Source organism: Notamacropus eugenii, chromosome 3 (assembly GCF_028372415.1).
Source record: "Notamacropus eugenii isolate mMacEug1 chromosome 3, mMacEug1.pri_v2, whole genome shotgun sequence".
Classification (NCBI taxonomy): Eukaryota; Metazoa; Chordata; class Mammalia; order Diprotodontia; family Macropodidae; genus Notamacropus; species Notamacropus eugenii.
In genome coordinates, this window is record NC_092874.1 from 221,626,699 (window position 1) to 221,650,979 (window position 24,281).

The 24,281-nt window shown below is 47.2% G+C and overlaps 1 protein-coding gene across 17 annotated transcripts; it reads left to right on the forward strand.

Moving 5' to 3' along the window:
* Positions 1–7,288: 7,288 nt before the first annotated feature.
* PRPF40B (pre-mRNA processing factor 40 homolog B) lies at positions 7,289–24,114 on the forward strand. Of its 17 annotated transcripts, none has more exons than XM_072654618.1 (27): positions 7,289–7,410; positions 11,539–11,601; positions 12,853–12,933; positions 13,816–13,959; positions 14,470–14,535; positions 15,226–15,253; positions 15,491–15,516; positions 15,621–15,731; positions 16,094–16,214; positions 16,327–16,351; positions 16,581–16,736; positions 16,965–17,079; positions 17,175–17,239; positions 17,721–17,885; positions 18,009–18,117; positions 18,505–18,655; positions 19,481–19,632; positions 20,132–20,246; positions 20,397–20,488; positions 20,768–20,884; positions 21,319–21,456; positions 21,655–21,741; positions 21,952–22,038; positions 22,190–22,364; positions 22,897–22,958; positions 23,128–23,307; positions 23,444–24,114. In XM_072654618.1, exons 1-27 carry the CDS (start codon positions 7,408–7,410, stop codon positions 23,534–23,536), a joined length of 2,727 nt encoding a protein of 908 aa, XP_072510719.1. In that variant the 5' UTR covers positions 7,289–7,407; the 3' UTR covers positions 23,537–24,114. The 17 variants fall into 17 exon arrangements, with proteins under 17 accessions (XP_072510719.1, XP_072510729.1, XP_072510725.1 ...); XM_072654628.1 differs by having other exon boundaries at positions 7,293–7,410; positions 16,094–16,166; positions 19,499–19,632; positions 23,161–23,307; XM_072654632.1 differs by lacking the exon at positions 7,289–7,410 and adding an exon at positions 7,740–8,262.
* Positions 24,115–24,281: the final 167 nt, after the last annotated feature.

The following is a 24,281-nucleotide window of genomic DNA, read 5'->3' on the forward strand; positions in this document are numbered from 1 at the left end:
AGATGTTATAAGGTAAAGTCAATAAGAAAAAGCAACTGATTGAGTGACAGAGAATGAGGAATCATAGATGACAGGTGTCAATGACAATAGAGACTGAGAGGGTAACTGGGAAGATGTCAGCGCCCTCAAGAGTAAATAAGACATGATCTTGACTGTGGTAGTTTGATTTTTAGACTTGGTTTCTGACAGCTGGCAGTGTTGTAATCATCTTAATTTGACCTGGAAGCTCTGGATTTTGACTATGATATTTCTGGGAGTTTTTCCCTTTTTTTTTCTCAAGAGGTAACTAATGGACTCCTACTTTCACTTTGCTCTCTGATTCTAGTAAATTTGAACAATTTGCATTTGTGATTTTTTGAAGTCTGGCATCCAGGCTTTTTATTTCTTTGTTTCTTTCTTTCTTTCTTCCTCTCTCTCTCTCTTTCTTTCTTTGTCCTATTTTTCAACTAGAGGAGACATGTCCAGACAGCATTTCATCCAATAAAACAATCTGGAACTTTTACAGATCTGCAAACTAAATATGAATCAATAGCATGACATAGCCACCAAAAAAAAAATTGACTGTGATCTTAGGCCACATTAAGATAATAGCTAGCATTTATATAGCACTTATGATGTGCAAGCCACTGTGTTAAGTACAATGATAACAATATTAATTGTTAATTATAACATTTTAAATAATAATAACTTTTATATAGTACTTTCTATGTACCAGACACTGTGCTAATTGCTTTATTTTTTTTAATCTCTTTTTATCTTTTTTATCTCTTTTTTTCCCCCACAAGAGAAGTTTTATTTTCCTCACTTCATTGAAGAGGTAGAAGACTATGGGCATTTAACATTGCATATGCAGTCTAACATGGTTCCTCCATCCGTTGGCTTTGCTGAACTGATTTTGTTGTTTCATCTGTGTTACAAGAAAAAGGCCATGATGTAACAAAACTCATTAAAAACATCATAAAAGTAGTTAAGAATATTCACTGTCATGCATTTCCCTGTTAGAGGCAATGTTCTATTTCAGTCAAAAAGTCCCTTCTCCTACTTTGGAGGAATTCTTGTGGTCTATCATGCAGATGACACCAAATAAGTTTAACTGCTTTGTTGTTGTTGTTCCAGATCTATACTGAATCCTTGAACTGTATACGTTGTATTCATTGTGGGCCAGGGCTATAATCCATCTATAACCAGTAGCAGCCAGCTTAGAACTCATTAGAATATAGGGCAATGGATTATTTCTATGCATATCTAGAACTATGCTCTGCACATCATTTCAGTCCTTTTTTAGGTGACAACATTTTGACTCCAATCTGTGAAGAGTGAAGTCTCACTCTTAAAGAATTCTTAACTGATAAATGATTATCTCCTTCAATCCTCACAATAACCCTGAGAGGTAGGTGCTATTATCTTCTTCATTTTATAGATGGGGAAAACTGAGGTTTAGGTGCTTTGCTTATGATCAAATAGTATCTGAAGCTGGATTTGAATGCAAGTCTTCAGAACTCCAGGCCCAGAACTCTAGCCATTGCACCATCTAGCTGCTTACTATCAAGAGAAGTGTCCACAACTAGGGAGTCTTTGATAGTCCTGTTGTCTGTTATACTTTGCCCTGTTCAGACCTCATCTGGAACATGTTTAGTTTTAGGTGCTTCATCTTACTTTGGGAGTATTCAGTAAACTAAAGGGCACCCATAACATTGATCTTCAGATCATGCTGTCTGAGAATCCATTGAAAGAATTGAGAATTTTAGCCTGAATGAAATGAATCTTTAGGGATAGCTGTTACCAATTAATTGAAGGGTTGACATATGGAAAGTAGTCCTTAGTATTGTTCTAGACCCAGAGGGCAGAACCATACAAATCTATGCCAAATACGGATTCAAGGCAGGTTTAAGCTGGATAGAAGGATTTTTTTTTCTAATAATTAAAAGTAAAGTAAAGTAGGCTCCACTGGGAGGATTATTCCTCAATGGAGGTAATTAAGCCCAGGCTGGATAGCCACTTATTCAGTCCCCCTCTCACCTTCCTTTGGGGTTTACTGGCTAGATGTCCGTCCGTCCGTCCGTCCGTCCGTCCGTCCGTCCTTCCTTCCTCCCTTCCTTCCCTCCCTCCCTTCCTCTGTTCTCATTCCCAAAACCTTAAATCCAGTGCACTCTGAAGCCCATAGGTTGGACAACAATAGTACCCTGCCTAAGCTCCACTTAATGACTGCCTTAGAGTGGTTATCAATAGTAACAGTTTCTCCTTCCCTCCCAGTGTGATTTAGCTATTTTTTCTCTTTTGCTCATTAAAAGGGCCATTCCCTGACTACTTCTTAAAGAGGTCTATTCTCTCAATGGGTGTTACCTCTCTCTGAGTACCTGAAAAGGCCAAGGTCTCCCATTGCATCCTGGGCCATCCCCAGTCATCCTGATGAATATCTGGTCACTGGATCCAGATGGCTCAGAAGGAGAAAGTGAGGCTGGTGACCTTGCACGGCCCTTCCTCACTCAAATCAAAGTCAAGTGCAAGTCATATCATCATTTCTCTGATGTCATGGTCTTCTTAGAAAACGAAGGATGTACACACAACAACGTTATGGAGAAGATTCCTTTAAAAAATTATAATGGGATAATTTGTTGGAATTGAGTTAGAGAAAACAAATCAGAACAGTACATGTACAAAATGCAGCATATAATAAAAATGAAAGAAATTTAAAACTTGTTTAAAGCAAAATATTTGAGGGGAAAAATTAAAATGAAGAGGCATAAAATGGCAAAAAAAAAAAAAACCCTTCACTATTTCATGATTATAGCTTGTACTTTGTACCTAAATAAAACAAGTTACTGAACTTCTAATGAAATATAGATTCATGTTAATAGATTCCTATAAAGTAAATTTAGGGGACTGGATATATCTTCTAAAAATCTTGCACTGGAAATTGAGTGATTAATCCCTGAAAGCAGACTAAGAAAAGGAAGTGGGGATGAAAAATTAACTATGAAAGTTTTTTATATGTAAAAAAGATTCTCAGTACAATTTGCTTTCCAGTTGCATTCAGCTCTGGAAATCTGGGATTCTGAGAGTGAGAAAAAGAGGTCCAACATGTAGAGGAGTTTGCTAAGCATCGAAATAGTGGTGTAGGGGTGGGAGGTGGGGTTCCAGAGGAAACAGTACAGTAGGAAGACAAAAAAAGATAGAGTCTGGGGAGAACCAAGGATGAGGTCCATGGGACTAGGCCTTTCCCTTTCTTCTCACCTCACTTTATTTACCTCTAATTTTATTTTGTACTATTACAAAGTACCTATCAGGTATTATTTTGTAATTATTTGTTTACATAACAAAGCCCCTTCTGGATTATCATTTCCATAAGAGTAGGGACCATGTCTGATTACAAACTCTGTATCTCCCTCAGAGTTTATCACAGGTGCTGCACACAGTAGGAACTTAGTAAATGATTGTTGAATTGAGCTCCTAGCATAGCTATTTTTAGTTTCTCACGTTCTTGTTACCTGGGGCTAATTTGCCCAGGTACTACCACTGACTACTAAACATAGTAGTTAGTTTTCTCCTTTCTTTTATTATAGGGAAAAACTTCTGATTCTCTTGACCATACTACCCCTTGGCCTCCATAAGCCAAAGACTAAGTTTGTGAGTGTTTTATCTAACACTTTGCAGGGGAAAGGGAGTCCTAATCCTGAGCAATGTTACTCAAAAATACTTTTAAAGTGGTGAAGTTTTGTGAAGCTGCAGAGATTGATGGAAATAGTCCTTAAAGGTCCTTTTGCTTGGATCCTCTGTTCACCACAGAACGTTGTGATTTCATAAGTCTTGAATAGGCAGTCATCCTGGCCAGAAGACTGAGACTGACATTCTTGGACTGGTTTTACCTCTGTAAGTCTCTGCCATGGAGTTCTTCTCCGTGGGAGGGTGAGGTATCCTGTCAGCAGGCTACTGAAAGTGGGAATTAACTGGAGGGAGCTCAAGACAGGAATAAAGCATCAAGAGAAGTTGAGAAATGGCTGAGATTTTGCAGGTACAAATGCCTGTGCCCAAACCAGTTTCTTTCCCATTGAATTGTTTATTGGCTTCCCCTTGGGAACATTTACCAGGCTGAAGTTCTTCCTATTTGAACTTATGCTATCTTATGTTATCCCTTGTAGAGAAGCAGATATTGAGAGAATTTGGTGGGGCTATTTACGGTGTTGTGAAACTGCACAATGAAGGTTAAGTTAAGGCAGACACCAGAGAACTGAGGTGGTTGGGGGGGGGTGGCAGTGGGGGTGGGGGGTAAGAAACAAAGCCAACACTTTACGGTGACAAGACAGATCAGTCACCAGAAACAGAAGTGGCGCAAGGCTGGGCTGGCAGCTGTGGTGAAACCCTAGCTTCTGGTGAAACTGGACTAGGAGACTGATCCTACCCCACAGTAATTCCCCTCCCATTCTGCACCCTGCCCCAATCTTTCTCTGTTTGTTGAGCTGTTCCTAGGGGATTCCAAACAATTTCTTCTCCAGTCCTTTGTTTCCAGAATAGGGGTGATCAGGAGGACCTGGAGTGGAAGTGGGAGGGAAGCAATGGGAACACTTCTAACTCATAGGCAGGATGAATAACTGGATAGAGAACTGCCCTACCAGTGAGAAAAATCTCTGACATCTATTGGTTATAGACCCCTAAGCAAGTAATTTAATCTCTCAATGCCACCTCCCCCACACACACACACAAGGAAACTAAGGCTACAAATTACACAGTAGATGGAGAGAAGTTTTTCATTAGAAGCTACCTATGCCAATGAAATCACAGGTCTGGTTTAAAAAAAAAGTTCATTTTCATTTCACAGTAAACTTTGTGTAGCCACAATGTAGTTTGCCTATATGTGTGAGTATAATGCAGCTAAATGGTGCAGAGGGTAGACTGCCAGGTCTGGATTCAGGAAGACACCTTCCAGAGTTCAGATCTGACCTTTGATACTTACTGTATAACCCTGTGCAAGTCATTTAACCTTGTTTGCCTCAGTTCCTCATCTGTAAAATGAGCTGGAGAAGGAAATGGCAAACCACTCTGGCATCTTTGCCAAGAAAACCCTAAATGGTTTCACAGAGAGCTGGACACGATTGAACAGTAACAAAAAAATGGGCACCTCCTTCCCAGGGTTGTTGGTTTTTCTTTTTTTGTAAATTTTTTAAATTTTACACTTAAATACAAAATGAGGAAAGAAAAAAAAATTGCCACATACACAGCAGACCATAAAAGGGGATTCAATATAAAACCATAAATTTCCATTTCAAGAAAATCTATGTAATAAATACTACACACTGTTTTCACACCTAGCTTTTCTTTGCTTCCTTGTTGGTTTTCTTTTCTTCTCTGCTGTGTACCTTTTTTTTTTCTCCTCTCCCCTCTCCCTCCTCCCCTCTCTCCTCCTCCAATTAAATGTGGAGATATATATAGATACATATAGATATCTACAAACATAGACATATGTACACAAATAGACTCATACACATATATGTATGACTGTAGTATGCTTATTTTCCTCCTACCATCTGCTTCTCTGAAGGTAGATAGCATCTCCCTTCCTAAGTCCAAGTCTTTCCATGTTTTTCTACATCAGCCAGCTGATCATTTCCTACACTGCTGCAACATTCCTTTCTGGATTCAAACAGCATCTTCCTTCCCAGGACTTTTGAGGTTAGTTTGGGTATTTTAAACCAAGTCAGAAACTTGGTTGTTCTTGAAACAATCCTGCTGTTACTGTATGCAGTGTTCTCTCAGCTTTGCATCATTGTATGGAGGTCTTTCGATGCTTTTCTAAAATCACTGAGCTCATCTTTTCTTATAGCAGAGTAATATTCCATCATGAACATATATATATATACCACAGTTTGTTTAGCCATTCCCCAATTGCCAGGCATCCCTGCAATTTCCAGTTCTTTGCCACTACAAAGAGAGCTGTTATAAATATTTTACAATATGTAGGCTGTTTTCCATTTTCCCTAATCTCTCGGGAAACAAATCTGATGGGGTATGACTGAGTCAAAGGGTATACAGGCAGTTTAATAACTCTTAGGGCATAATTCCAAATCTCTCTCCAAAATGGTGGGATCAGCTCACAGATCCACCAACAACGAATGAAGGTCCTCATTTTTCCACACCCAGGGTTGCTGGGAGGATAAAATAACTGCTTTGCAAACCTGAAAGCAATGTGGAAATGTTAGCTGCTACTAGTACAGTCATGAGCCATCACTAACCTATCCATTCTAAACACCCACTTACATAGAGCCCTGTTCTGGACCTTTGGGAAAAGTCGGAGGATAAGCCTAGATGTCAAGTGTGGTTTGGGGGAATTCAATTCGACGTACATCCATGTGCCCACCACGCGCACGACACCGGGGACAGGAACATCAGAACAACCGCTGTGCCCCGAGACTCTCTACTCCCCTGGTTTAACACAAAAGCATTAGCCCGGGGAGTCTGGACTGCGGGGGGTCCGATCCCCCACTAACTTACTGCGTGAATGGGGGCCCGTCGTCAGATAAGGTCAGAGGGACCTCCGGACCGTCTCCCCTCCGGCCCCAGGGTGCAGACTGGGGGTGGCCAGGGCGAGGGGCCGGCCCCCACGTGGCCCAGGTAACCACACCGAGGCGTCAGGTGCGGTCAGAGCGCACAGCTGCGGCGCCCCCTGCCGTCGGGCGCCGCTGAGGCCTCCCAGCACCCGGCGCTTCTCACACCGGGAGGCGGGGCCGCAATTCAAACCCGGCTCCTCGGGGAGCAAATCGCACGTGTCTCCCGTGGCTGGAGGGGCAGGAGCCGGCGCGCCCAGCCTCCGGCCCAGCTCTGCTCCCGAGGGGCCCATCCCGGAAGGGCTTCCAGCTGAGCCTGGAGGCAGTAAGCCGAGCAGGGACTTCGCTCCCGGGGGCGCTGCGGGGGCGGGATCCAGGGTGCTCCGGGCCAGGCAGGGTGCCAACTTTAAACTGCCCAAAGTGGAACGGATAGTCTGGAGAGGCGCCGAGCACCCCGTCACGGACGGGCTTCCAGCGGAGGCTGGAGGCTGGAAAAGGAATAGACGACTTACGTCCCCGGACCGGCGGAGGGAGGGAGGAGCCCCGCGCCGGGCCCGGCCCGGAGGGCCGCCCAGGCGGCTGCGCGGCCGGAGGCGGTGGGCGTGGCCCCGGCCCGGCGGCCAGTCCGTCCTTCCGGAGCTCGGTTCGCGCGCTTCCCGCACGAGCCGGAGTCCTGGGCGGGGGCGGGGGCGGGGCTGAGAGGGAGAGGGGGGAGGAGTGGAGGCGTGACTCGGTGAAGCGGCCTCTGCTCCGGCACTGAAAGGGTGCTCCCCCCGCCGGTCCCACCCTCCTGCCCACGGCCCGGCCAATCAGAGAGGCTTTTACTGGCGAGTGGGCCGGGCCGGCCCAGCTGCTCGGAGGCTCTGGCATGGTAACGTCCCCGTGCGGGGGTGGGGGCTGGGGGGGGTTGGGCCGGTCCCACAGCGCCCCCTGCGGCCCGGGTCGGCGGTGGGGGCTGGGGGAGAACGACCGGGGGGCGGCGAGGTCCCGGCGGCCTACCCGAGGGGAGAGGCCGGGCCGGGGACTAGGAGACGTCGGGGTGGGACGGGGGAGGGGCGGCAGCGGGGCTCCGGGGAAAGGGAGGAGAGGAGAGAGAGTAGGGGTGGGGGCAGCCTGGGGGGAGGGGAGGGGAAGAGGGGTCATCCAGAGTGGGAGAGAGGCCGAGAAAGTGGGGGTGGGGGTGCGTGAGGCAAAAGCGGAGGAAATACAGGGAGGCGCAGGTTATTTCCCCCTCCCCTCCCCCATTCTTTCCCCCTCTCTCCTCTATTCTTCTCCCGTTTCTCCCTCCACTCCTCCCCTCTCCCCCCTTTCCTTCTCCCCTCCCCCCTTCCCAGCCCCTCAGGGGCGAGGGGTCCCCTTAGGATCCCCCCCACCCTTCCCCAGTCTTTGCCCGCTTTTCTGATGTACCTTCCCTGGGGGAGGGGTGAAAGGTCAAGAGAATGGGAGAGAGCAGGGGCAGGGAAGTCCAGGAGAAAGGGACCCAACCCAGGGAAGAGGGATGAGGGTGCAAAGCCTTGAGGAGTCACTGGAGGCCCAAGAGGGAGAGAGGATGCTTAGAGGTGGGGGGCGTCAGTCAGGAAGTCTCCTCTGTGTTAGGTACTGTGCTGGACTGGGGGATACACAGAGGCCTCGGGGAACCCCCAGTCTAACGGGACGAACTACTAGGTGCAGACTAGATACATAGAAGTCGATCAGATCAATTGAAGATAATCTCAGGGGGAAGGTACTGTTATTAAGAGAGACCTGAAAAAACTGCTTATTTTATCTGGGACTTGGAGGAAGCCAGGAGGCAGAGATGAGGAGGGAGAGAACTCCAGGCTTGAGGCTCAGCTTGTAAAATGCAGTGTCTTAGGCACAGAACATCAAGGAGGCCGGGGTAGCTGGATCACAGATATACGGAGGGGGAAAAGTGTAAAATAGTGGGCAGGTAGGAAGGCCAGGTTATGAAAGGCTTTAAAAGTCAAACAAGACTTTATTTGATCCTGGAGGTGATCAGGATCCACTGGAGTTTATTAAGTTGGGGGAAGGGGGTAATGGGATCAGACTTGGTCTTTAGGAAGATCACCTTGATAGCTGTGTGAGATAACAGCCTAGAATGGAAAGAGACTTGGAAATAGGTCAAAGTGGAGAGCCTCAGTGCAGTTGACTTTGGAGTCCTACAGCCTTCATTCTGCCTCCTTTTGAAGCAGCTATTTATTTGGGAAACTTTGAATCCCTCAAATCTCCATCTTCTACTGTCAGCCCCAAAAGATGGCAGAGTAGGACCACAAGGACCTGGAAACCTTCTAGTTTGGCCCTCATTACCTCTCTACCTACCTACTTGAATAAGACTCTTGAGTTCTTCTTAGATCCATTGGGATTTCAAGATTGGCTTTTCCCAGGGGTTATGGAAGTAAGATGTAGAGGATGGGCAGGTATGGGGGGATTTAGTCTTGTTGTAAGAAGTACCATCTGTGGCACAACTCTATTGGAGTTCCCTCCATCAATTTACTTTCTCTCCTGTTCTTCTCTTTTTGGAATCCCCAGCCTTAGCAAAGGGTTTTTAATGAGTTTGTTGTTTTGAGAGCTTTCCTGACAGCTTCTCCTATAAACACATTATTGGAGATGGGTATTGCTCAATTGTCCTTTCTCCTCACCCTTACCCAAGATATATTTCGTGGAAACCCTAACATCTTTTATTCTAGCTCAATAACTGTCTCACCTGGTATGATTCAACATAACTTCCTATCAGGTTGCCATTCATAAGTGTAACTTCTACATTACTTAGAAATTAGAAAGTAGAAGGGACATGTAGGATATATGGTTTGGGAGAATGTGAGATGGAAAATTTTGCTGGAATTTGCTGTATTTGGGGAGGTGTCCAAAACAAGCCTTAGGCAACTGTCAACCCCTGGCTCTTAGTAGGCACTTCACAAATGCTTGTTGAATGCCCTGTGCAAAAGTTTTTATCTTGATTGCTCAAGACTATATGCCATATTTGATCTCAAAATAACTTTTCCCAACCAACGATATTTATTTTACTGTCTCTTACTACCCTGCCCAGTCAGTGTGCTCAGATAATTTGAACAAATATAAATATGTCTGTGCATGTTTTTATGAAGTGTGTCTAAGAAAACAACTTTTGAAAGTTTAATTTTATGAAACAGCTGAATTAGGGTTTTTTCTTCACCTTACAAAAGAATTCACTTAGATAATGGCTTTTCCTGGTGCATTTAAAGGTATGCCTTGATTTTTTTTTTAAATTGTTTTAGGAAAAACTTAAGGACACATCCTTTGTATAAAGTGTGTGTATATATATATACAGATAGATATACACACACATGTATATATATATTTGCCATCCTTTGTATAAAATGATAACTGTTGATGGTGGTTAGTGTTTGTGAGCACATCATTAAACAGATTAATTTGACATACACCCCACACACACCCAGACCACACCCCTTCCCTCTCTAATCCCATTAATGAATGGTTATGTTTCAACACCTCTTCTGAATTACCCATCCCCCGGGTGGCACTGCTGCAACCACATACCCTTGGCCATGAAAGATAATTAGGAAAGCAAAGTTGCCACATTAGACATATGTGTATGTGTGTTATTTTATTGTTTGTGTACATATATAGTTCACACTGTATTCCTTAATCAAATGGAAATACTTAAGAATTATTCCTTTTGTTAACATGTGCCTCTGCTGTCTTCCATTAGTCCAGAGAATTGAATGTTGACCATGGATACAACAGTGCTAATAAGGCTTATCTGTGTTTATTTCCCAGGGAGTCCTCATTTTGGCAGCCTGGAATGAGGTCTCTGGATAATGGAAATCTATAAGTAATCCATCTTTCTCACCAAATATATTGCTTTCCCCTCTTTCTCCAGTCCTGCCTCTCCTTAGAGCTATTTGCAAGAAGCCATGTGGACAGGAGTAACTGCCCCTTTTCTCCTAGCCCTCTTCTCAATGATGAGGGAAGAATGGAAAATGGATGGAAATAAATGGAGCTGAAAATTTTCCGTATTGGTGCTCCAGCCCCATGGATAGTGGAGAGTGGGGCCATATCATTCTAGGTCCTCCATCAAAGACGGAATTGTTCAGACCCTGAAGGAACTTGCTATCCAACAGAGAAGGGGCAGAACTTAAGTATTTGTTGAGCACCTATCTATAGAGTGTTGTAATAGGCCCTATTTGTGGGATTTAAAAGAATCTAAGAGTTTGTGTCTTCTAGAAGTTCTAGAAATTTTTCTGTTGGAAGAGACATACGTGCAAAATTACTAGTGATCAATTACAAAGCAACATATAAAGTACAGTATAGTGTGTACTAAGTAAATATGTGCTGAATGGCACATTATAAAGAAATTATAGGAATGGGGATGAAGTGGAATTAATGAAAAAAGAAGGCTTGGAAAAGGTAAGTTTTAATTGGGGTTTCAAAGGAAGTGATGGAGCTGTAAGGAGCAATAATACAAAGGGAGGATTTGAAGAGTTATAGGAGATCCATGGATGTATGTTGCCATCCGATATAAAAAGGAAATACATATATTTATACACGTATTTATGATTTCCTTGGTGTAGGGAGATCTTGGTGAGAAAGTGCCTCTACTAATTCAAATCAACACTTTCTCTTCAATTTACAGTCTAAAGAGTTACCTGGGACACAGAGAATTTAAGTGACTAGCCCAAGTTCACACAGCCAATGAGTATCAGAGGCATTACTTGAACCAAGGTCTTCCTCACTCCGAGGACCACACTCCTGTGTGTCTCTTGTGGAAGGCATTAGGCTAGTCACTACAATTTTAAGCTGGGAAGTTATTGGGTTCTTTCTAACAATTGGAACTGTCCAAAAGTCATCGATTTCCTGTCACTGAATACCTTCATGTGGACGTTGAATGACCCATTATTAGAAAAGATTCTTGTTGGAATTGGTAGAATTTTCTACCACTTCTTTTGGTAGAAAAGATTCCTGTTCTATTATGGATGACTTTTGTGATTCTGTTTTATCACAGACGGATAGCCCTTCCATCTGCAGCCCCCAACTCTGTGTTCCCCTGGCCATTGCTGCCCCGTGGGTATGGTCTTCCTATGACACCATCCTGCCCCTTATGGATAGGAAGGGGGATACCAGTGTATTTATAGCAAGTGGGGTAGGGTGGAGCTGGTAACTAGCACTATATCTAAAGTTTATGATTTTCCTCTTACCATTGTTGCTTTGGGAGGAAGAAAGGTGATGAGGAAATCTAGTTATTTAATAAGGGGACAAAGTTAGGACATGGGGATAAGCTGGGTCAAGGACACAGGATAAAGGTAGCTAAGCTTTCCTTTTCTAGTCTTATCTCCCACTTTAGATTTCAGGGGTAAGGCTGGCATAACATCTGAATTAGTTGGGGATAGGGGAGCAGATGGCATGCTAGAGTGAAAAATAGAGCACTATTTCCCATTGGCTGGGTACTTGGGGGAGGAGTATTGAAGACTTACCTCAAAGAGGACATCTGAATGTCTTGTTGAGTTAATTAGAAGTGCCCTAACACCCTCCTAAATTATGAGAGGACTGCTAAGATCCAGCGTTCGAAAGGAAGAATTGGCAGGTGCTAGGGTTAAGGAGAAGGACCTGGGTATATTCAGAAGAGATTACATAGCAGTATAACAGGAAAGGCTAAAGTGGAGAATTTTCAGGTCTCTCCACAATTTGGTAGGTCCTTGCCAGAGCCCCAACGTGATGAGGAATCTTGAAAAATGGAAGTCAGGCTTTAGACAAAGGTAGACTAAAGGATGAGACTGAAGTGAAGGTATTTTTAGTCTGGGCACTGTAGCTCCCCTAGGAAATGGGTCAGAGGAAAGCAGTAAATTTAGTGGGAGGGTCTGCATTTTGATATCAGGAAACATTTTCTGATACCAAGTGATCAGATTATGAAAATGGGAACTTGAGTATCAGGTGCTTCGTGGGCTGTCTGGAACTAAGTCAGCCCCTGACCTCAACTTCTTTCCCCCTCCTCCCATAAATAGGTCCTTAGGTAGGGGTGCAAGGCCTTGAAGCTATGTTCCCTTAGTTTATTAACCCCCTGTGACTTTTGATGTGGTGGAAACTTGGTTTGAAAGTGGTATTAGAATAGCACTTTCAATATGGCTCTGTGAGAAATGAGGCTAGTTTGAGAGGAAAGTATCACTGGAGATCAGCTTGGGGTAGGGAAGGATGTTTGATTTGGAGTCCATCCTCCCCAAATTGTTATGCTCCTCCATCTTCACCCCCTCTTTGCCTAATTGCTAAACTCCCTCTCTGTACCTATCCTAGGTCCTATGACCATTTTTTTCTCCCTCAACAGTCGGTTCCCGATTCTGGCCCCAGGCCCTTGGCAACACCTGCCCCTTTCCCACCGGGGCCTCCCATGATGCCACCACCCTTCGTAAGTTTAATGTCTTTCCCTGTGGATGGCCCTTCCAATCTTCAGCCCCCTTCTGTGTTCCCCTGGCCATTGCTGCCTCCTGAGCATGGTCTTTCTGTAGCATCATTTTGCCCCTTGGCCCAGGGACAAGAAGGGGAGGGTCCTGGTGTGTTTCTGGGAGATGGGACTGGTGACAAGTTCTGTATCTAAAATATGTGTGAGCTTTTCCCTTTTAAGTGAGGCACTGTAGCTTGGGGAGAAGGGAAAGGTGAAGAGGTCCTCATTCTAAATAGTACTCGATATGGGGACGTGGTTGGGGTGTAAAGGTGAACAGGGCCAAGGGCGTTCAGGAGAAAGAAGGGAGCTGAACTTTCCTGTCTGTTCTTTTCTCTTGTTTATATTTTGGCATAACATCTGAATTGTCATGAATCAGACAAGGGAGATGGGAGGTAGGCAGATGATTAGGTACCAGTTCTTACTTTTCTCCATTTCTCAGGGGGACTGTTTGGGGAAGAGAATCTTAGAAAGTAGACCACCCCTGTGACTTAGTTTTCTCCATTCAGATTCATTTTACTTCCCCCTGCTTCCTAAGAGGTTTCAGTGTTTATTAGGTAAGGGTTTTGGAATCCTAGGCTTAGTCCCAGAGCATGATTTAGAGCCTTTTACTCCAGCAAGATCTCATGTTAATCTCATAGTTCCCCCTTATAGGTCACAGTCATTGCTGGTGACCTTTCAGGCCAAGAAAAGGGAGGGTACTACCTACTATGTGTCATCCACAAGTATTCTGAGTTTGGGGTTGGCATCCAGGCTCCTACCTGCCTCACCTGACTCTAGAGGTGGGAGCAGGTGGTCATGTCCAGGGCAATACCTCCTCAGCTCAGTGCCCCTTCCCCTCATTTCCAGATGCCCCCTCCAGGGATCCCTCCACCCTTCCCCCCAATGGGGCTGCCTCCCATGAACCAGAGACCACCTGCCATCCCTCCCATCCCCCCTGGCATGATGCCCCCGATGCTCCCACCAATGGGGGGGCCACCACCAATTACACAGGTAATACTCATCTCCATTCATCCTAAGGAGCTACAGAAACATGTTCTTAGGTCCACAGTTTACTTGAGGGTGGGGATGAGAATGGGGGGAAAGGCAGAATGAACCTTAGTTGAAATTATGTAGGCTTGGCCTAAATCTAATGGAAATTAGACATTGAGTCTAATGGAAATTGAACATTACCAGTCTCTCAGAACTTTCTCTGTGGGGTTTTTTGGGGGCTCTTTCTGGGAATAACTCTTAGAATACAGAAAGCAGACACTGGTATTCTCTAGGGAACATGGGAAGACAAAAGCATCTTAGGAATTGGGAAGGGGTGGGATACAACTGTGCAGTTTGGACTGTTGGATGATTGATTAGAACTGCCAGCTTGGACTGAGAGTCCAAAGACCAAGACTTCCTGTGCCAAATGTTCTAAGTGATGGTCTGTCTCCCTGCCCCCCTCCCTCATTTGGGACCCAGTCCATGTTCACCCTGACATCTGTGGCTAGTTCTTACCTTGTTTGTGCTCAGATACCAGGGATGGTGCCACCCATGATGCCAGGGATGCTGATGCCCGCGGTGCCTGTCACTGCAGCGGTAAGCGTTGGGGGGCCCCCTAGGCATCTGAGCTTTGTCCTGCAGCCTTGTGGGTCTGACTCAAAGCAGGGGGTAATTCCCCTCACCCTCTCACTTCACTTTGCCTCTCTTACCTTCTATATTCACATCCTAATCCATCAACTTTCCCTTTCAATCACCTCATATATACCTCTGAGCTGCAAATTTAGTTCCATAAATTCCTCATCACACTGAAGTCACATACATTTTCTTCTGCTCTTCTGTTTCGCTAAGATGTGCATACATACTTAATACACATTGTTTTTCACATTCACAAACACCCAGTTGGATACACGTTAATGCCATTGAAGGAGGCGGCATTGTCAAACTGCATTCTACTCATTCTTTTGGTGCCTGTCAGTGCTTATGGGAAGTCAAGCTGCCAGGGCAGGAAGTAGGTTTTGTGTCTGCCAGTGAGGGAAATGAGACATGGGATTTGATTGTTCAAAGCATTTCCACCCAAGGAAAGAGAAGAAAGAAGCATCTGTGGGATTTGCCCCTGGTATCCCAAGGTTCCAGCTATTGAGGGTGGAGGGAACCGGTTAAGAAGCACAAACACTTAAAAGCCAAGACACCTGGGTCCTGGCCCGGCCTGCTTCCCCTTCCCCCAGGACCTAGGGTCCTGGGGACCACTGGGCTTGGCGCCGACCCTTCCCCCTCTTTCTTCGGCAGACGGCCCCAGGTGTGGACACCGCCAGCTGTGAGTCTTCTGGGGGCTTGGCCCCCCCAGGCTCGGAGGTTGGGGGCTTAGGGGGAGGGGGACGGTGGTCTGGAACCTGCCGTGGATCATGCCTGTTGGGGTGCCAGGGAATTTGGGGTGTTGACTGGGCCAGGGTGGGCATTGGTAGGGTTGGGATGATGGGGGACCAGGTATCTGGGGGGTATTGGGCCAGGGTCGGAACTTGGCCTTAGGTATTTTTTTCAATTTCTTTTCCAGCTGTTGTGACTGGAGCAGACCCTACGGTGAGTGTACCAGAAAGGATTGAAGGACAGAAGCCTGAAAGCAAAGGACTGGGGAGAGGTGGGCATTGGGAGTAGAGCCTGAAAAAAATTTCTCTGCTTCCTAGAGAGTTTTGTGGAGTGAACATGTGGCTCCTGATGGGCGAATCTACTACTACAATGCAGATGACAAGCAGTCTGTATGGGAGAAGCCCAGCATCCTCAAGTCCAAAGCTGAGGTGAAGGATCCTTGAATCCTTGGCTGCCACCACAGCCCTGACCTCTCTGCATCTCTGATCTCCATGCTTGTCCCAACTTCTGTGTTTTAATCGCCTTGACCCATTCCAATGTGTGACATGCCTTTATGACTCCTTATCCTTAGCTTTCTGAACACATATTCCTGCTTTTCTTTGAGCATGCATATTATGGACCCAAGCTTTCAGGGTGGTCACTGATTGGGTAGGAAGTCTTCTCTCTGAACCCGGCCTCCTTTTTGATCATCACTTCATGATTCCACTCTGCTGGTTCCCTTAATGTCCTTTAAAGAGTAACGCCCCGGTTTCCTGATGCACACTTTGCCCCTTGTACCATACTCTTACAGTTGCTGTTGTCTCAGTGCCCCTGGAAAGAGTACAAGTCAGACACTGGCAAACCCTACTACTACAACAACCAGAGTAAGGAGTCCCGGTGGACCCGGCCTAAGGACCTGGATGAACTGGAGGGTGAGGGGTCTGAGGGGCAGGGTGGGAGCTGGGTTGGGGGCTCCGGTGTGGGGGGCACCAGGAGCCCCTGCCCTCTCTGTGCTCTGACCCACACTCTCTTCCCTAATTGCAGCTTTGGTCAAACAGGAGGCTGCAGGGTGAGTGAGGCCACCTATCCTCAGGGCCAGTGGGCTTGGTGGGAGCCTTGGGTAGGAAGTATTGAACGAGCCCCCCACCTCTTGTTACATATGTGGAGAGAGCTCCCTGTATCACTTCAGGATAGTCTGTTTTCAGCCCTTGGTCTTGCCCATGGCAGAAGGACCACCCCATCCCTTACCTCATGCCTATCTTGTACCCCTGCTCTACTCTCTGCTGGGGTCATTGCAGGAAACAGCAGCCACAGCCACAGCCTGAGCCACCTCCTGCTACTCCTGGACCAGCCCCAGACCCCATGGGCCTCATCGAACCTGAGCCAGGTGGGCATGAAGACTGTGAACTGTCAGAACCTACCCAGCCTCTGGATCAGGAGGAAAGCACTAGCAGGTAAAGGCTGAAGCACTCCAGTATCTAAGTCAGCTATATCTAGTCCCTTGAGGCCATCCTCTGCCTTTTTCTGTGTGTCCAGCATCCTCATCCCTGGTGCTTCTGCTGGGGATCTAGAACAAAACCTGCATCCCAGGGTATGCCCTGGAAGAGGGGAGCAGGACACCCAGAGGCTGGAGGGTAGGGGTATGATGAGGGCACTTTGGCTGAATCCTATCTGGCTCCCAGTGCTGCTAGGCGGCAGGAGGAGGAAGAGCCAAAGCTCGAGCCAGAGAGGTCAAGCTTCAGCTGGAGCAACCGAGAAAAGGCAAAGCAGGCATTCAAGGAATTGCTAAGGGACAAGGTACTACAGTTATGGATGAGATGATTTCTCAGCTAAGGGCTAGGGGGAATTTGTGGAAGCTTGCAACCCTTAATCACCCATCTGCTCAATTTCAGGCTGTCCCTTCCAATGCTTCATGGGAACAAGCCATGAAGATGGTGGTCACTGACCCCCGCTACAGGTAGGGCTGGGGAGGGGGAGCCAAGATGTCCCCTAAACCCTATCTGTGGGAACAATAGGGCTGGGGAAACTTGCAGTGATCATAGTTTCCCTCAGGGATCAGGATGGGCAAAAGCCAGGAAGGTATTAGCCTGGGATGAGTGGGAACGGGGATAAAAGTAAAAGACTGAGACACCCAGAAGATGACAGTGATAAAAAGGAAATATTCAAAGATGGGAAGTAGGATTATGGGGACTGAGGGGGAACTGGACCTGGCAAAGGCTTATCAGTGATTTAGACACCACTGAATGAATGGGCATCCCTATCCTCAGTACCTCAGCTCTTTCCTTGTCCCCGTCCCCTTATGGCCACTGCTGTGCTCATACCTACTGCTGGTTGATTTCATACCTACTATTGGGCTGATTGCCAGTGCTTTCTGAATTGCAAGTTGTAATGCAGGTGGCTTGGGCTGATTTACCCTGACCCTGTCTTCTCTATCCCAGTGCTCTGCCAAAACTAAGTGAGAAAAAGCAGGCATTCAATGCCTACAAAGCACAGCGGGAGAAAGAAGAAAAGGAAGAGGCTCGTTTGAGGGCCAAAGAGGCCAAGCAGACCCTTCAGCACTTTCTGGAACAGCATGACCGTATGACCTCTACCACCCGATACCGGTGAGGGTCTAGGGGTGGAATGCTGGGATACTCCCAGGGAATGAACTATATCTACAACGTACTGTTTCAGGGGGACAGTGCCTTCTATCCATCTTACTTCATAGTCTACCTGTATAACTTTAGGCGAGCTGAGCAGACGTTTGGGGAACTAGAAGTTTGGGCTGTGGTACCTGAGCGGGACCGTAAGGAAATATATGATGATGTCCTCTTCTTCCTTGCCAAGAAGGAGAAGGTAACATGTACCAGCTGAGATCCTTCCAACACCTTTTCATTCTAGTTTTTGTGGTCCTATTCCAATCCTCTTGTTACTCATTCAGTTCCCTAGGTCTTGACCCAGAAGTAGTGGCTGCTCATTTGTGTTATATTTTGCATAGTCCACAAGTGTGCTTTGGACAGTCTTCAGCCCATGTTTTTCTCATGGTATCCATCAAATCCTTTTTAGTTTCCATCCTTTCCAGTCCCAAGCACGGCCTGCTATCCATCTTGGGAAAATAAATTGTTGGTCTGGATCCCTGTCTCCTGGCCCCCAACCCAGACCTTCATCTCTCCATCTAGGGTTCCCCATTTCTTGTCTCCTAGACACATTCTCTAACTGTTCCCTCCTCTTTCACCATCTCAGGAACAGGCTAAACAACTGCGTCGCCGCAATATCCAGGCTCTAAAGAGCATCCTGGATGGAATGAGCAGTGTCAGCTTCCAAACTACTTGGTCCCAAGCTCAGCAGCACCTCATGGACAACCCCAGCTTTGCCCAGGACCACCAGCTGCAGAGTGAGCCCAGGGCCTGGACACCCCTACATACCCCATCCCCTTCCCCAAGGACCTCCTGGGACCCCTGGAACCCACCTGGCCCTCTTTCCCTTGAGCCTCTTATATTTATCTTGGACTTCTCAGGAGCCCCTAATGTCCTGAACTTCCTGGGACTCCCAGCACCCTCCATGTCCCTAGTGCCCACAGACCCTCTGAGATTCCCCTGTATTTGCCTGGACTCTAGGGCTCCCAAATTCTTTCCAAGACACCTTGGGACATCCCTCTCCCTTCCACTGAGATTCACTATGGCCCTGAAGCCAGTGTGGCCTCGTAGGAAGAGCTTTAGGCTGGGACATTCAAGAAGAATTGAATGATGATGATGATGATGATGATTTTTGTAGCTCAGATGAATATAATTTTAACTTGGCTTAACAATATGGACCCTATTGGCCACACATAATACAAACTGCTCTTGGCACATCTCCTGATGATATGAGAAGTACCACATTCTGGAGTGGCAAAGCCTTATTAAAACCAGTTCCATAAAAATGTCCTACTAATTTATGTGAAGCCCCTTCAGTCACTGCTCTTACTGTTTTGCTCTAGCCCCTCTTATAGGGTCAAATACCTGGACTTTATTTTTCATGTATTAACAGTTCCTCCCCAAATCCTCCATCCCAATGGCCTTTCCCACCAGACCCTTCCCTGTTGCCACTACCACCTCTTGGGGTCTCACTTTTCCCTACCCTGGGTGCCCTTGGGAGACAGTGGGGAAAGCATCCTTGTAGTGCTGGGGGTGCTGGGTTCTAAGAGGGTGCCCTCTACCTCCCTGCAATGTCTGCTGAGCCTGCTCCCTGCGGGCAGACATGGACAAGGAGGATGCGCTGATCTGCTTTGAGGAGCATATCCGAGCACTGGAGCGAGAGGAAGAGGAAGAGCGTGAACGAGCACGACTTCGGGAGAGGCGCCAGCACCGCAAGAATCGAGAAGCCTTCCAGGTAGCTCTGGGCCTCATGATGGGCATAGGCCCTAGATCGAACCCTGGGAACCTTCAAGCTACGGCTCTGCTTCCTGCTGTGCTCCCTTTCCTGCTCTTTGGCTCCCACTGTACCCCCAACTTTGTTCTTGCTGTTTTAGCTTCTCTAGAAGTAGAGAGCACCACATAAGCACCAAAGACCATGGGCTTGGAACAAGGGGAGCATTTTATAGGCAGCAGGAGTCTTTGATGGACTGTTTCTAATCTCTGGGGTGGCAAGGTGGGGGATGTGCTTACAGGGAGCTGGTGGGGGGGGGGTGAGGTTCAGACAGGATTCTATATCTGTTCCCTTGTTTGTTTCAGATTTCCTTCCCTCTCTTTCTCCCCCTGCATTTTACCATCTAGGTATCCTCTCTCTGTTTTCCCATCTTTCTCTCCTTATCTCTGTCTCTATCTCTCTCAATCTCCTCATCTCTCTCTCTCTCTGTCCCTGTCCCCATAACTGGCCTTTCCCCGCTCAGACCTTCCTGGACGAGCTGCACGAGACAGGGCAGCTGCACTCCATGTCTACCTGGATGGAGCTGTACCCAGCGGTCAGCACCGATGCCCGCTTTGCCAACATGCTGGGCCAGCCGGGTAAGGCAGCCGGGCTTTCCCTCCCCGGCTCCCGGCCCCTGACCGGTTCTCTGCATCACCTCTCCCTTTCCCTGCCCTTAACTTCATTCCCTAGACCTCAGGAAGGTGCCACCAGCTGGGCCCCCTCCCCCCTCCCTGCCTCCTCTGCAGGCTCCACCCCTCTGGATCTCTTCAAGTTTTATGTAGAGGATCTGAAGGCCAGATTCCATGATGAGAAGAAAATCATTAAGGACATCCTTAAGGTAAGAGGGACCTGGGAGTGTGTTAGAGCTGACCCAATTCTAACTTCTCAAATAAACTGTAAACTAATAGTGCTTTAAGGGTTCCTTCTTGGGGGTATTTTTTAAAGGGGTACAAAGCCTTTAGACAAAGGAATAAAGCTCTTAATTGTGGAATTTTAGGAACTGGGCAGAGGAGGTATTTTGAAGGGGTGAGGGCCCTTCTCAGTGGCCTTTCGCTGACCTTGGACTAGCATATTAGCCTAGTTTTTAATATCATAGCCTCTTCTGCTTAATCCATAGGACCGGGGTTTCAGTGTGGAAGTGAACACAGCCTTTGAGGACTTTGCACATGTCATCAGCTTTGACAAGAGGGCTGCTGCACTGGACGCTGGCAATATCAAGCTGACCTTCAACAGCGTGAGGGGGCAGGGTTGGGGTAGGGGCAGAATGGGGGCCCAGGAGAGGACAGTTGAAGTGAATTAGGATGTGAAAGATGAAATGAGGAAGAGTCGTTTTCTCAGGGGAAGACTGGGGCAAAATTAAATACCTTTTAGGCCTCTTCCTATTGCCCATTCTCATATACTCATCTTTGAGGCAGCTGCATTTCAGGGCTTGTAGTACCCAGTACCTTGAGCGAGTGGGAGGAGCCCAGATTCCCAGAGTTGAGCCCAGGCCCCTCAGTTTGCCCCTCTTGAGTTGTGATATATAGGAAAGGAGACCTTGCCTTAAACTCATTACACCTTTTCCCACTCCCTACCTTGTTACCCCTCATGAGGCTTCTGCCTGCCTCTTCAGACTTCCCCTGGCTGGGAATCTGAAGTGACCCTACTGGGTATCTTTTATCCTTTCAGCTACTAGAGAAAGCAGAGGCACGAGAGCGGGAGAGGGAAAAGGAGGAAGCACGGAGACTTCGACGTAGGGAAGCTGCCTTTCGGAGTATGCTGAGGCAAGCTGCCCCTGCCCTAGAGCCTGGCACTGGCTGGGAGGAGGTGAGGAAACTAACTGGACACCACATTTTCCAGGAATTTACATTACATGACTTCTAACACTCCTTCTTGCTCCAAAGCTATTGTTTGATTTGGTCCTCAGACCCCTTATTGCTGGTTTCTGCCTCCACCAAGCTTTGCTAGATCTTGAATTTCTGCGTTATCATCTACATTCCTGGCTTTGTTGTTTCCCCCAACAAGGTCCGAGAGCGCTTTGTGTGCGACTCTGCCTTTGAACAGATCACCCTGGAGTCTGAGCGGATACGCCTCTTCCGAGAGTTCTTACAGGTGAGGGAAATGAAAAGCATTGCCTCTGTGTTACCTTTCGCTGATTTTCTGGTTCTGCCCCTACTTCTGACCTTACCTAGCCTGACCTGAGTAAAGGAGCTAGACAGGAAGATGGGTGGGTAGGTGCTGTAAGTGAATGAGGGAACATATCCTAAGGCTGAAAGGTCATTGTGAGGCAGAGCTTCTCTGTTCTTCCTCCTTCTCCATCAGAGTGAATGCCAGCACTTTCACATCAAAGGCAGAAAACACGGCAAAAAGGGCAAGAAACATCATCGAAAGCGATCCCATTCACCCTCGGTAAGTTATTAGAAAATGTGTGTGAGATAAGGTAAAGACCCTGCGGGTGGGAGAGGGATGGTTGAGAAAGTTGGACCAATACTCTTTTTCTCCACCTTCTCTCCTGCTTCAGGCTTTCTGAGGGCTTTTTCCTTCCTGTATCTCTCTCCAGGGCTCTGAATCTGAGGAGGATGAGCAACCACCCCTTCTTCGGCCCTCCAAACGAAGAAAATGGAATCCATCTGAGTCAGGCTCTGAGCCCTCATCTTCACTCGATTCAGCTGAGAGTGGGGGTGGCCCTCTTGGGGGCCGGGGCTCTCCCTCCAGCCGCCCCCCTCTTGGAGCAGGCAAAGTCACTTAATAGAGCCTACTGTGGGGGAGTAGAGAACCCTAGGAATAGCTGTGTGAAATAAAAGGGGGAATAAAAAAAGATGTTTGTCAGTGGAAGAGAAAGTTGAAGGAGGGAATCGATGACAGGCTTCCATGCTGTGGAATTCATTCAGGGGAGAAGGCTCACTGTTTTTTTAGTTCCCTCAAGGGTAGACCATTTTGTAAACCTTAAAACACTATACAAATGTGAGTTTGTTATTATTGAGGGTTGGAAAGGGAGGATGGGCCAAAAACTGCATAGGATAATCTGAAGTTAGAAGGCATATGGGTGAAACAAATGGAGAAATGGGACCGAGAGGCTGAAGGTTCTAGACATCACTAAAGACATCTTAGAATTCCAAGGACCATCTCTGGAAGAGCTGTAGGAACATTCTTCTTGGAGGCAGGGAGAAGGACGAGATGGCCTGGGGCTAGATTAATTAAGTGTCTAGACTTCCTCTCTTCTCTAAGAGAGGTTGGGGATACTGAGCCACCCTCTTCTAAATCTAGATCATGGCTTCCGGAAGTCTAAGAAGCCCAAGAAGAAAGGCAAGAAGAAGAGGCACAAGTCGGTAAATGGGGAAGGGGTATGGCAGGCTCAGGGGCAGTGGTCTCAGTTCATTTACGAGGGAGCAATAGTAATTCTTCTATGCCTCTGGCTCCTCCCCTTCCTGCCCTAGACTCAGTTTCTGTATCTTCTCTTTGAGCCTCTGGCTTCCCTTCATTCCTGCCCTTCACTAGGAACTGAGCAGTTCATGTGGTGTGGTCTTACAGAACAGCCCTGAGAGTGAAATAGAGCGAGAGAAAGAGAAAGGAAGCAAGGAAATGGAAGAGAAAGAACGAGAGCGGGACAAAGAGAGGGAAGCCCGGAGGCCAGAGCCCCGGAATCGGTCCCCTGGCCTTGGACTTAAGAAAGAGAAGGTGAGGGGGGCAGGGATCCCCCAGCAGGGCTCTCTGCATTTTTGCCATCGTACCATGCAGTGCTTTCTCTGCTTGTGGTCAACTTGTACCCTAACAGCCTAGGATCACCAGTCAGTCAGTGCCTTTGCCCTTACAGACAGGCTGGGACACATCAGAGAGTGAGCTGAGTGAAGGGGAACTGGAACGGCGCCGCCGGACACTTCTGCAGCAGCTGGATGATCAGCAGTGACCCTGACACTCACTCTCCCCTTGTGGGACTGTGTGAAAAGTCTGTGTTCCTAGTACCACCCTTGTTAGCCAAGCTCCCCAGCCCAGGACTCCTTCCTCAGTCTGGTCAATGCCCATTGCCCCTAAAGCACCCTGTCCCTGTTTGGCAAAACCCCTCCAAAGGCCAACATCAGCACTATAAGGTTGCTCCAGCTGCTCTTCAGAGGCCCCCCTCCCTTATCATCTTGGACATCCAGTATAGTCCCTGACATCACCCCTACTCCCTTATCCAGGCCTGATGGGGTTAGGCAGCGCCAATGTGAGAGTGAGGAGGTATGGCAGGGGGGAGTTGTGCCACTACTATTTGTCATTACCTCTTTCCCTAGGAAGGGTCATTGTATGAGAGAATTGCAGTCTGCCAATGGGCACTGAGCCAGTTGGGAAGGGGGCAGGGAAGAGGGAGACATTCTAGGCCATTCAAAGTAGCTCTCTACCCTTTACCCCTCCTACCCTGGCCCAATGGCGCTACCTCTTCCTCTCTCCAACCTGGGAACTCAGTGTTTTTTTTTAATGATTAATAATGATAATATTTATAACATGGCTACAGACTCCTGTCTTTAAATGGTTAAGGCGGGGTGGCAGGGGAGAGGAAGAGAGGGTTTGGTCAGTAAATCTAGAATGAGACCTATAGACTCAATGGATGCTATGCCCTCGAAAGCCAGCAGGGGGGAGAATTGCATCATGGACCAACCTAATATGTGCTACTT

Bases quoted from the DNA above. Each gene is read 5' to 3' on its own strand.
- PRPF40B (XM_072654616.1), top strand. From the start codon at position 11,506: ATGGATGACTTTTGTGATTCTGTTTTATCACAGACGGATAGCCCTTCC. The intron at 15,254-15,490 runs GTGAGTCTTCTG...TTTCTTTTCCAG, and splicing joins AGGTGTGGACACCGCCAGCT to CTGTTGTGACTGGAGCAGAC. The intron at 19,633-20,131 runs GTAGCTCTGGGC...TTCCCCGCTCAG, and splicing joins AGAATCGAGAAGCCTTCCAG to ACCTTCCTGGACGAGCTGCA.